This window comes from Coturnix japonica, chromosome 4 (genome assembly GCF_054131305.1).
Source record: "Coturnix japonica strain WE chromosome 4, WE-NBRP24, whole genome shotgun sequence".
Taxonomy (NCBI): Eukaryota; Metazoa; Chordata; class Aves; order Galliformes; family Phasianidae; genus Coturnix; species Coturnix japonica.
Window position 1 is genome coordinate 89159678 of NC_140666.1, and position 13562 is coordinate 89173239.

Here is a 13562-nt window from a genome sequence, read left to right on the forward strand (position 1 = left end):
AGCAAATGTGTAGTTGTAGGAAAATGAGTTTGGAGCATTGAGTGAAAGTTCAAGCCTTGCAGAGTATAAAACTTGACCTGAAGTAAAAATGGGAGCAATCTGTGTCATATCAGGCAGAGAGGAGATGGGACAGTAAATTGTGTGTTTATCCCCTGTCCAGCGAAGACCAAGTTTAAATATCTTCAGATGCCTTAAAGAGAGAGAATGGAAATAAAAAGGCAGCTTTTATAGGAGGCTTAAAATGAAGCGAATGGCATTAGGAAATAGGGATAGGAAGCTTTTCTGTCTCATCTCTGGAAAATGACACGTTGAATGTATCAAGGTGGTCATAGAGAATAATGTGCAAAATATGAGAGTGGCATTAGAAATTTAACATGCCCATCTGCTCTCTTGATTTTTCCATCTATTGTTTTATCTCAGCAGACAAATCCTATTCTCTTCACCCTCAGGCTGATTCCTACTCCTCCACTTTGGGCAAGAAATAACTCCTGTTAACGTGCCCAGCAAATGGAGCGTGGATGGTGATTTGGCAACTGGCTGCGTGAGGGTCAGCTGGATGGCTCTCAGTGCCCCACTGTGTTGGGATAACTCCATTTAGGTGTCCAGAGCTCAGTTCCACCCTTATTGTATGTAACATTGTCTACGCTTTGCCTTCTTCTTTGTTGTCAGGACTATCCAGGACTGAATGTTTGCACTCTGTGCAGTACCCAACTTACTCAGGATGGTTTGAGTGTATTGATTTACTGCAGGGATTATCCTTCTCCTTCATGACCTCATTGCTGAAATCTTTTTCCATCCCATGTGTATTCAGAGTGTAGCAGTGCTTCTGTTGTTACTAGCATCCCCTATATAACAGCCATGAACACTGAATACCATTTCAGCAGGCTCTTTTCTATATTCACTTTCACAGCGAAGACTTTTCAAAGGATGTGTGCTGGGTGTTATTTATTGCCCTGCCTCTGCTTCCATCTCCTTGCAGCTCTCACCTGTTAGCATTACATTCATCTCTTATATATTGCCTCTTAGGATGTGATTTAGGGTATCTTTGGTCATTGAGAAAGATTCAGGACTGGAGTATTTTCACACAGTAACTGGAAATTGGAATCTTCATTGCTGCCTGGAGTTTCTGCTGGTGTTTAGACAGGGTTTCATATCAACCTTATGCTAGAACATCGAAAGGTCAGACTACAGCTACACCCAGAATGGTCAGTGGGCAGTCGCAGCACCTTTGGAGGGCATATAAGAAATGCAATGTGTTGGTGCTGGATGTGCTGCTGCATTCATCATTTTCCCAGCCATCGTTTGGCTTGTGGTCCATCACGTTCAATAGCAGTGACAGTGCTGCTTTGGCATCTGTCAGCTCAGAATAACGTACGAGCTTGTTGGTGTGGGCTGCAGATGAAACACAAATTGGAGGGATGAGGAACTGCGACAAGCAGATAACTTCTGCAGAGGTCAAGATTGCATGGTCAGCACGCTCAGTTGTCTTATTACAGTGTGAAATGTAAGTCCGTATGCAATATCTCTTTTTCAGCAGTTGCAGGAGATTTACTTCCAAGATGATCCATATCCTGGAAAACGGGCTGAAATGATGGTGGTCGTGGTGATTTAGCAGCTGTGCGTTTATTCCCAATTCCTGCATTTATAAGTGGAGTAATAAACTCAGAGCACAGGGTTAGCATTTTCGGCAGCTGCTTATTGAAGTGCTGCGTCCACTCTGGTTTCAGCAATACCCTGGGTGTTGCAGATGGCTTAGAAAAACACTACGAGATTCATTTGTTATCCGAAAGATAAGTGAGAGACGAAAGCATCACGAATCACTCATTCTATCCAAGGGAAAACATATTGAGATTCGATGATGTGAGTGAGCGTCTGTGAAAGAGAATGATAGAAGATTCATGATGGGATGAGTCTCTTCCAAATAATCAGCCAAAGGCACGGTGCCCAGTTATCTGCAACTGGGGCTGAAGAAGTTGAAAGCTGCTTTGTTTTCCTACTGCTTTGAGGAGCGATGCTAGCAATTCATTTTAAAAACACGGATCTTGGAGTGCTTTTGGAAGGATGTTTTCTGGGTCAGTCCAAATCACGTGGGCTGTGGAAACGACATGGTGAAATTCTGTGGCTCGTACTACACAGGAGGTCAGATCAAATAATCGTAACTCTTTGTGCTACCCCTGAATTTAAAATCTATGAATGGGAACCAAGTCATAGTGCCTCTAGGCTTTTTCCAAAATACAAATGCTGAGTGCTCTCTGCAGTGATCTATGTGTCTTTGTCAGCAGCTGAAGGAAATTACAGCAGAGATAAGCGATGCCCTGAAGAGGAAAAACAGCCCAACGTATTAATGTTGACAAGAGACTCCAGCTTAGGGGGAAATTGATGGTCTGTTTTTGTTTGAACATGCTACTGCCACTTCTGTGCCTAATTGAGCTCATCTCTGGATGAACTTGCAGATGGCTGGTTGCGGTTGACCATTTCTGGCTTTAACATGGCCACGTTGGGTAACACCATGACACATACATGACAGCACCCAGCCGAGCACTTCTCACATCACTTCCCTGCCAGAAAATTAAGACAAGCTGCAATTGCTTATAGTACATCATAAAAAAAACCCACCACCAAAAAGAGCCATTGGACAGGATTTGGGGTGATGGTGTGATAGCAGAGCTCAACCTCATCTAAAAAGAAACAAACAAGTGTATGTTTGTTGAAGCTGCTGTCATCTCAAGCTCCCTGGTCTTTCTCTGATGATAGGAATCAGTGGCACAGGTATCTAATTTAGCTATTTGGGAAACTTAGGGAGGGAAGCAGTGCTGTGTAATTATGCTGGAAGAGCTCTAGTCAATCAAAGGTGTGCTCTGCTATTGTGCAATTATCTGGGATTGGTATATGTTTTAGTTTGTACACACTACATATACTTCTGCTCTTTTCAAAATGAACGTTATCCTATTCATATTAAAGGTCAGTTTGTCTGTGCCCTCCTACTGGGCATGATTGTGATAAATAACTTACTTATCTTAATCAGCCTTGGATTAAATATATTCTGTCATTTCAGCATGAGGCAACTTCCCAGCAGCTTTGCTTTCTGGTTTGTTAGAGTTTTGAAGTGTGGAAATGCCTGTTGAGAAGCATTTGAACATTAATTCTCTCCTCTTCTCTCTTTCAACATAGCCTGCAAAGTCAGTTACAAAACTAATTAGCTAACATTAATATGTGCACTGCTCTAGGGGCGTAAAAACTTAATTTTCAGTGATGATGGAAGTGTCAAAGAAAATTGTTTGTTTGTTGACTTACATGGTAGTTGATGTAATTGTAGCTAAATGCTTTAAATCACTTATTTCTGAAACAATGTCATTCATCTTCATGAAATACTTGTTTCTTACTTCTTTGTGAAGATGATCTTATTGGTTCTTATCAATATATTCAGGGCAGGAGTCAAGTGGATACGGCCAGATTCTTTCTGGTGGCACACAGCAGCAGGACAAGGGGCAGTGGGCACAAACTGAAACATAGAATATGTGAACATGAGGAAGAAGAACTTTTTGACTTTTAAGGGTCTCAGAGCCCTGGAACAAGCTGCCCTGAGAGATGGTGGAGTCTCCTGACCTGGAGATAATGAAAACCCACCTGGATGCTTTCACATGCAACTTAAAGTAGGGCCCCTGCCCTGTTGGGCTGGGGGTTCTCCAGAGGTTCCTTCCAAATCCTACGATTCTGTGATATATTGTAAGTGTTTGTTCAAGATAAGCCCAAGCGCCTGTCAGTGTTGACTGCTTAGAAATTCAAGATGAGACTTGCAAGGTGCCCCCTTCCAACACTGGCTGCTGGGAGGCCACAGGCTGTCATTTCAGCAGATGTCAATACAGGAGAGCTCTGGGACTGGTTCTTAGCTTTTCTAAGTGAGCCATGCAGCAGCGCTTGGAAATAGTTCTTATAACTCACTGTTTCTTGTGAGATCTCTGGGTTTCAGCTCTTCCAACCAGTTTATCTTTGCAGAATGCAAAGGGTAGTGGTTTAAAACACATCACTTATTCCAAGCAATCCTGGCTTTTGAATCACAGAATCAGTGAGGTTGGAAAAGACTTACAGGATCACCAAGCCCATTCCCAACCCATCCCCACTGACCCACTGACCATGGCCCTCAGTGCCACATGGTTCTTGACCACCTCAGGGTGACTCCACCACCTTCCAGGGCAGCCTGTGTTACGGACAGCTGTTTTGGTTAGCTTTTTAATGCTGTTATTTATAGGGAGCAAATCAAATGCAAACCATGTGGCTTTCTCCTGGAAAAACTGGCATCTTTTCATGCCTGAAAATATCAGAGCCTCATCCTGAGAGGCACCAGAGCCCCATGCTCATAAAAGGGGCTCTGCAGGGGGCAATTGCTGAGATTGATGGTAGCAGGACACTTATACAGAAACCAATGACTGGCTTATTACCGTAAATAAAATGTTCAGGCTCTTCTTGTCAGAAAACACAGCACAGTTTATATTAGTCAATTAACCTGGTAACCCGAATAGCTGTTTTTCTTTTGCATGATAGTCTGTGCTGTTGCACAAAGGGAATGGTTTTCCTGCATCCTCGGGTGGTTTTTCTCCCATCAGTCACACGCTGTTCATTGTGGATTAACCATTGCTCTGTGGTTATTGATACAAAGAACTATCAGGATGAAACACTGCATTTCTGCACCACATTTAGTCCTGTGCACTATGAGATGAGCAGCCTTGATCTCTTTTCCTCCCTCCACCATAGGCAGTTTATTGTCCGAGTGTTTGGTTGTAGAATCATCATAGAATGGCTTGAGTTGGAAGGGACCTAAAGATCATCCAGTTCCAACCCCTATGCTGTGGGCAGGGTTTCCACACACCAAATCAGACACCAGGCTCCCCAGGGCCCCATCCAACCTGGACTGGAGCATCTCCAGGAATGGGGCACCCTCTTTGGTTGCACTAAAGCTTTCAAGTGTCATCTCATCCCTCCTCAATCTGCTTTTGCTTTCCCTTGTGATTCTTGGCAACAGCTTTTCTACTATGAAAAAAAAAATAGAAGTAGTGCAGTTTCTCCCTTTAAGTTTGCAGTTCCTTCAGTATTAGAGGTCCGTTGTGTGTTGCGCTACACACTTTTGGATGTGTTTTTAATGTAAGCTTGTCAGACGTTTTGTCTTTTAAGATCCTCTTCAGATCAAAGCAATTTAAAACATTCCCAGGTTTTCCTGTTAATTGTGCGATCAAGAAACCAAAGCTTTGAAGGAAGAGTGTTCAGGTTAATTATTTTAGACCTCAGAAAGTAAATCTTTAGGAAGGAGGGTAAGCAAGGTTTGGGGTATCTTGACATTAGCTGCTGATGATTTCTAATGACACGCTCCACATCTTGGCTAGGGAAATGCCACAGTTTCTCCTTTACAACACTATAAAACCTTTTAATTAACATTTTGTTAAACCAAACAAACATGGATGGATATACACTTGCATAGATTGAACACGCACGGTGCGTGCCTTGAGGGATAGAGTGACATTCTGGCTCCAGAGCTGTTATTTCTCACATTTATTCTTAATTTTCAAGGAATTGGCTTTGTAACAAGGAACTGGTAGAGAAAGGATATTCTTCCTTCATCCTTTGCTGTTTTGGTGGCAGTTTGGATCTTTGGTTTTGTGGCCATTCCCTGCCCAGTTTTGAGGATGAGAGCTGAACCATTGCTGTCAGCACTGCTTCTCCCATTGCTCGCTCAGAGGCTGCTCAGCTCAGGGTTTTGTTTCTTGAAGCTACTCTTGACTTCATTAAGAGCCATGTTGCCAAATGGCACGTTTTCCTAAGCTAAACTTCCTTCGAAAGAGCTAACAGCTCACAGTTCATGAGTCGCCTGGACATCTTCATCAGGACAGCTTGTTCTTTGATTTTATAGCCATTAAACAAAGCACTTTATGATAGCTGAAGGGGACAATTGCAGGAACAACAACCCAGCAATCTGTTTCACACTTGCTTTAGTCTGCAATCTGCTGGTGTGCTTTAAATATTTGAAAGCTCTGCGACTTCTTCTACTACCCAAAGTGTGAGGTCTGCACAAGTTTGCTTGCAAATGCTTTGTATGTCTCCATTTGGGTGAATTTAGTGGATTTTTCGCTTTGTAACAGTATCTACAATCTGCTCTGATGTGCTTTCTTATTATTTTTTGGGTTGTTTCTGTAGATCAGCATCCCCTTTTGTCATGGTGTATACGGACAACGTGTCACCCTTGGTTTACTGGGGTCTTGATGTGTTTTGTGCTGTTCCCTTTAACTCTATAAATGATCCTTCAAGGTTTAAATACCAAATCACCCCAACTTAAGGGGGGAATAAGGGTAGTGGCGGTGCTTAGCTGTCGAGGCATTTGGTAGTGGCTCTGTTTGGCTTAAAAATAGAGCATAAGTAGTAGTGCTGCAGCTACATACGCAGCCTAATGCTGTGTATGAGTGGGCTTAGGTAATTTGCTGCACCTTAGGGCAGGACTGCTGGTTTTTACAGGCTATACATAGTGTTCCTCTTCCCTTATTAAGAAAGGGAGCTGAGTCACATCACACCTATTGCATGCGCACAGCTCGGCTGTATAGGAAGTATCATTTTTGTCTTCTGCATCCCAGCGCTTAAGGCTGCTTAAGAGTACATGAAAAGATGTGTCAGGAAGGCTTGTGGAGATTGACTCAGGAAAATGTTTTCTATTTAATGAAACACACTGAGGCAAGGATGTGTTTGCCATTTGATACATTCGCTATGTTTAGAAAGGAAAGAAACAATTAGGAGAAGATAATTACTCAATAGCTGCCTGACAACATTCTTCTAGTGCTGCTCTAAGTAATACCAGAGTATTTCTTGCAGCTGTTTTGCCTTCCCACAGATCCTATGGAGTCCCCTCGTGTCCCAGAGAGGTGATGACAAGCAGCAAAGGGAAAACAGCTTGAAAAGTACCTTTGTTGCAACTGATTCTATTTGTTTAGCTCAGAGAAGAGAAGGCTCTGGGGAGACGTCATCATTGTGGCCTTCCAGTATTTGAAAGGAGTGTATAAACAGGAGGGAGAGTGGCTGTTTACAAGGGTGGGCAGTGATAGGACAAGGGGGAATGGTTTTAAACTGAGACAGGGGAGGTTTAGGTTGGATATTAGGAGGAAGTTTTCCAATCAGAGGGTGGTGACGCACTGGAACAGGTTGCCCAAGGAGGCTGTGGATGCCCCATCCCTGCAGGCATTCAAGGCCAGGCTGGATGTGGCTCTGTGCAGCCTGGTCTGCTGGTTGGTGACCCTGCGCACAGCAGGGGGTTGAAACCAGATGGTCATTGTGGTCCTTTTCAACCCAGGCCATTCCCTCATTCTATGGTGATTCTATGAACTGAGGGCGACGTGTTTTCCTCCACAAACAAGGCAGGCTGTGGCAGTGCTGCACAACTTTACTTGCACTGAATTGTTAAGCTGCAGTAAGCTGAATATTCACAATAATCCCTCCGTACCCTTAAACCTTTTAAAGCACAAGGAGGTTATTTTGCCACATCCGTTGATATCTTTTTGCATTGGGCTGCTCGATTTCTCATCCTCATGTTGTAGCTATATAATAATAATATTTTTCTGTTTATTACATTAGCAACTACTCCGTGAGATGCAACAGATGGCAAGTCGCCCCTTCGCCTCCATCAACGTTGCCTTAGAAACAGATGAAGAGCCGCCAGATCTCATTGGGGGAAGCATAAAGGTGAGAGCTGGTGCTCGAGGATGGTCCTCACCACAGTTAATCACACGGCTGCTTCTTTTAAACTCCGGTTAATGCTGTAATCCAACTTCTGTTTGTTACATATCCCTGAGAAACTATGAATCTCCATGGGCCGACTGATCTCCTTTCATTTGACTTTGATACCTCCAGGTGCATATTTCCAACTTTCAGTCCATTTCAGCCGAAAGCTTTGCTGTTTGAGGGCTGTGGGGTTTTGTGCTTGCCTTGTTGGTTTTTATGCCTTGTAATAGAGAAGAACGCAGTGTTACACAGCAGAACATTCGGCCAGAAATAGCTATAGGTGCTGCAAATAGAAACCGTTTTTCTCTGATCTCTCAAATCAAACAGGAATACCATCGTGTCTGTGTACTGTAATAGTATCAACATATTTCTGGCTATAAATACACAAATACATTGTGTGATACATAAGTGTGGAGAAGTGGTTGCATTAAACCTGCTTGGCACGTTCTTTGTCGCAGAGCATTGTAGATTTAGGAGAAGCTTGTTTAAAGGGAAACAAGTTAATGAAAAGGTCCTTTTTAATGCAGTACTTTCACTAGCAGACTTGTACTCAAAAGGGAAAAGCTAAGAACCTGAGAACCCTGGTTTAAATTCTTTTCTCCCCCTATCTAAGATAGCAGTTTAATTTTATCTAGACTTCAGGTTTTTCAGCATCTTCATTAGTGCCAAAAAAATCTGACCCCAGAACTTCTGTTTGGTGAATATTCATATTTAAATCTTGGTCTTAGTATCAGGAAACGCCACAATTAAGGCTGCCTATAGAGCCCTGGCAATTTTTCACATAGATGTGAATATAGTCTTTCATAGCAAGCTGCAATACTTCTCCCTCCTGATTCATGTCATGCAGCGTGTTGTGGATAGGAGAACAGAAGAGAAAGGTTTTCACTGTATTGTCATAGTTTCATTATTTGTGCTGGTTATTCGCTGTATTCCCTTCATACCTTTTGTCCCAAGCTGTGAATGATTCCTGTCACTGCTCCAGAGCTGAGAGCTTCATGAATTAATCATCAACACCTCTCTCTGAAGTCAGGGGTTATTGTCCTGGTTTGCAGATAGGAGCCTTCACAGGCAGTGAAAATAAAGGCAAATTTGCAGAGACACTCATCTGGACTTACTGGAATAGCACAGGTCAGCTTAGTTGGGACTGTTCCTGGGAGGCACTGGGTGATCATCCTCCCATGGACTTCCCCGTGATTCCAGATCACTCTGTTTTGCTTTGTTTGTATAACTTCTGTAATTTTACTATGAACCTGGCAGATAATGGGAATTATTAGCCGCTAAGAGCTCGCCAAGACACTGAAATACGTGCTTGTAAAATCTGGCTGTCACCCAGCGAATCTGAGCCTTCTTTTCTTTGCTTCATCAAAGAAGCCATGGGGTGTGTTGGGTGTTCCCATTGGGATAGAAGCATGTTTGTGTGATTGTTGCCAGGGTGCTGATGTTTTCGGGCCCCAGTCTGTCTGTGCAGGGGTACTTCCCCTTCCCTTTCCCCTTCCCCTTCCCCTTCCCTTTCTTTCAATTTTTGACACTATTTTTGTGGAAATTCTAGAACCATAGAATGGTTTGGGTTGGAAGGGAGCTTAAAGCCCATCCAGTTCCAACCCCTTGCCTTTGTTAGGGTTGCCACCCACTAGATCAGATTACCCACAACCCCATCCAAGCTAAATACGCTGACTTAATGCACCTCTCCTATAGAATCAGATCAGAGCAAAGCTTGTCCTTAACCTTTTTGATCTCCAACATGTTTGTCTGCACTGAAAAAGTGCAGAGAAGATGCTAATCCTTGACTCTAATATTCCAACATGTGTGGTGTTATTCTTGTTCAGCCAGCAGTGCTTGTTTCTCTTCATGTGGGTTCTGTGGTACAGTTTCTCTTCTGTAGCACTTTGCTTTTTATTCTTCTAAGTTTCTTCTTTGATTAGAGGAATGTGGAACTCTCTTTTAAAGTGCTTCCATGGACAGCAGCGCAGACAGGATTTTGTCTTTCTGGCACCAGCAGCTATATTTCCTTGCTTCCCCATGTCTGCTGTCATCCTCCATATCTCACTTGTCTGACCTCCTTCAGTTACTCAAGAAGAGATGGAGAAGCCATTTACAAGCATAATAACTGAGACCGTGGACAGATGGACATATGCCTATTTTCAGACCCAGAAATTGTTACCAACTGCTAATTACCCTCTGTGCTGATAAGTCCTTGAAGCAAACATTTCTTAGTCTACATCAGACAAAACCAAAATAATCTAATCTGGGCAAATGGCACAAACTGTGTGCGGCAACATGAAGCCAAACTGGGAACGTGGACGAAGTCTGTGCCAACAGGTGACTTCATCTGCTGAAAGAGCTACATGCATAATGAGGATGCTTTTGTGCAAGGAGAGGAGCTGAATTTATTTGTTTGTTTGTTTTCTTTTAAGCTGCAGAATTAAGATGGGGGGTGGAGACATTGAAGATGAGGCTGTGAGGAGCTGATTGAGCTGTAGGTGTCCCTTTTCATTGCTGGAAATTGGACTGGATGACCTTTAAGGGTCCCTTCCAGCTCAATCCATTCAAATGGAAGCATATATGGAAGTCTGGAGTTTTACAGCAGGGTTGCAGCTGAGCAGACAGAAGCAGAGCTGCAGGAATGCTGTGGGTTGCAAGCCTGCTGGATGCTGCATAGGAGTGAATAATGTAGGAGCAAAAAAACAGTCTTATTTTATCTGTTTTTCAGTTATTGGCCAAAGAAGGAGTGAGGGGAAGTGTTAAGTTGTTGGACCATAAAGTATTTTCTGGTTGCTCTGCCACTTGCTGTCAAACTTTGAGAGCTTTCGTTATACATAAGAAATCCAAGCTTTCATTATCAGACATGCACTGATGTTTTTCTTTCCCCATGCAAATCAAAGCCTTTGGTTAATAACGAGTTTATTTGAGGGTTACAGTGTAAAAGTGGAAAATGGGATGTCTTGTCTGCAAGAGATTAATTTCCTTTTCCATTGAACGTAGCCAATTGGCAGCCAGTGTCAAGCTAGTTCCATCCCAAGCAAATGTTTTCCAGCTGGACAGTATTAGAACCATGTTTTCAATTAGTATTTTTTCCTGGGGTACTTAGAAGTAATAGAAAATGATTTACCTGCAGGGAAACTATTCATAATACAGGCTGCAGCTAGGCAACACGTAACTAGCTGCTTTGGTTTATCTCCTGCACCAAAAAATACCCAATGGATCACAAAGCTACCTCTAAATTTGCTTAGTTATTACAAAATCTATTGGCTTTTCTCTGCAGCTTTTCATGCACTTTGAGGTGCTGTGCATTGCAGTTTCTTCTACGAGCATTTAACATCTGTGGGTATCCAGGGTCGAGCCTTGCAGTTCTCTACAGTGATTTTCAGAAGGTTTGCTGTAAGAATTGGGGAAGGTTTTAGTTTGTACAGTGATTTCCATGTATCTTGGAGCTGGTAGTATAACAAAGCTAGCAGTTGTGGGAAAAACAGTATAAAGTGCTGCAGGCAAATGCTTATCTGGAGCAAAACACCTACAGGATCATTGTTGCATGGTTGCATTAGAGAAGTTTATCCTTAAGTTGGACAGTATTGTCACGGAAGCTTTCAGAGGCTTTGAAGGACACTCATAAAACAGCATTTGCACAGCAGAGTTATTATGTGCAGTTATTTTTTTGCTAGGCTGTGTTTAGGGATGCAGCGCGTGAAGCCAGTGCTTACAGGTGATTATCTTTGCATCTGCCATCAACAGACCGTCCACGTTTGTAGAGCCTTAAATGGAGAGAAGTATTTGGTGAGCAGAATGCTGCTGAGGTCCATTCAGCATGTTCTGTACCTTTGTGCGGGCGTGCATTTAATTCTGCTGTGTTAGGTTTCCGAGGGCAAAATAGCTTCTCTGCAAATCCTTAATCAGGCATTAGCTCACCAAGCTGGCTGACTCCTTAAAAATAGCAGAAGTTTGATGGGAAATAGCATCTCACTCTCATAATTAGTTTATTTTGTTAGAGAAGAGACTGTTGTTGAGCGGTTTAAAGACTGCCAGAAGGTCCCATCTGTTCAAGAAGCACAGAGATGGAGTGGTGGGCTGATGGAGGAGTGGGCAGGGGATACCACAGATTTATATCCTCAGCTTCCCTGTATTTCACAGCTGAGCACTACTCTTGTTGAATTCTTTTTACATTGCAGTGAAGTTGCAACCACCAGAACTAAACCACAGCTAAGGACCTAAAATGCAGTGGGATGTAGGGCTGTTATCCTCTTCTGGTTGTCGCTCATGGAATCATTAAGGTTGGAAAAGAACTCTAAGATTACCAGGCCCAACCCCAACCCATGCCTGCCCACCATGTCCCTCAGTACCACATCTCCATCACTTCATCCCATTGGCCTCAGCCCATTGATCAGCCTGTCCAGGTCCCTCCGTAGGGTTCTCCCACCTCAGGCAGATGTGCATTGCCTCCCAGCTTGTTGTCACCTGCAAACTTACCCACGGTGAGCTCAGTCAAGATCATTTAGCTGAGGATCCTTGAGCAAGTGAGTGTATTTGGATGGCACACTTGAAAAGTGCATGGGCTATGACACAGAAGCAGCATTGAGTAGAGACAGCCATGATATCGAGATGTATCACGATGGGGTCGGTGCAGGTTAAAATCTTTCCCAGCTGAAAGGGAGAGGTGTCCTTTGAAGAGTCTCAGAAAAGCGAGTTTAGAGGAAGGGGATGAATTTGAGGGGTGAAAATAAAAGCAGAATAATCTAAATCTGATGCAGCATGCGCTGGAGCTGGCTCACACACAGCTTTGAGGCCAGAAGGCTGCGTTGTTTTGTCTGACCTGCCCAACATGAACTGTTCAGGCTTGTTAATTCCTAATGTATTAATTTCCAGGCTTTCTCATGTTTGTTGGTTCTGGGAACCTATTCCTGCATCAGAGCGTGTCCCCATTACAGAAATTGCCTCCACTCACTGCAGCCCTCTTGGTGCATCAGGGTGACGAGGGATGCGGAACGAGAAGTGACATCCCAGCTTGCACTTTGTATTCCCCATTAATCCTGCTGGTGCCACTTGCTCATTCACAGCAAAGCGCCCACTCCCCTTTGAACAAGCACTGTGCTTGTGTAGTCGCCAGCCATGAGAAGGAAGGAAGGAAAGAAGGCATTATCTGGGCAGCAGAGGTATGCAAAAAGGATTAGCTGCACTCATATTGGGCAGAGCCTGACTGTCATCCGCGCTCCAAAAGCCACAACAAAAATACCTGATAAAACCTGAGCCTGATGAATTATTTCCAGTTAACGACCGCAGGGAATTTTATTTGGATTTGTTGCAAGACTCAGGGAAAACTTTTGCCACTTTGTGCACATGGTAAATATTTGGAAGGGACGTATCGTGAGATCTGCTCTGCCTGTGCTGTATTTAGGGAATATTTGGCTGATAATGGAGCTGAGATTAAGCTGGGTTTAGATGTGAAGGCTGTAAGGTTTTCAACAGAAGAGCCCTGATTTTAGCTGATAAGGAGGAGCTTGCTGGAGGGAGAGGAAACAGCACAGAGCTTCCTACAGAAAAGGGGATTTTTAAGCTCTTTTTTCCCTTCAGCGCCAGCAATTGCCTCTTCAGATTGAAACACCAGTGATATCAGCAGCTTTCCAAAAACATGATAGGGAACCTGTTTGCATTCATTATGCCAAGTAGTTGTTTTTTGGGTCTTATGCTTGCGGTCTTCAGCTTCTGTCCTACTTCCTTCTGCTGCCTGCACTTCTTCACATCACTAAACACCCAAGTGGTTGAAAAAAGACAAAAAAAACCATTAAATCTGCACCACTCACCGTATACTTTTTGCC

At 43.4% G+C, this 13562-nt stretch overlaps 1 protein-coding gene across 1 annotated transcript in view; it reads left to right on the forward strand.

The window, feature by feature from the left end:
• Nucleotides 1-13562, forward strand: part of ATRN (attractin) — a 130833-nt gene that overhangs the window by 104953 nt on the left and 12318 nt on the right. The window contains exon 27 of the mRNA XM_085545912.1: nucleotides 7609-7716. Coding sequence (XP_085402038.1) covers nucleotides 7609-7716 — 108 coding nt within the window. The remainder of the gene's footprint in view (nucleotides 1-7608; nucleotides 7717-13562) is intronic.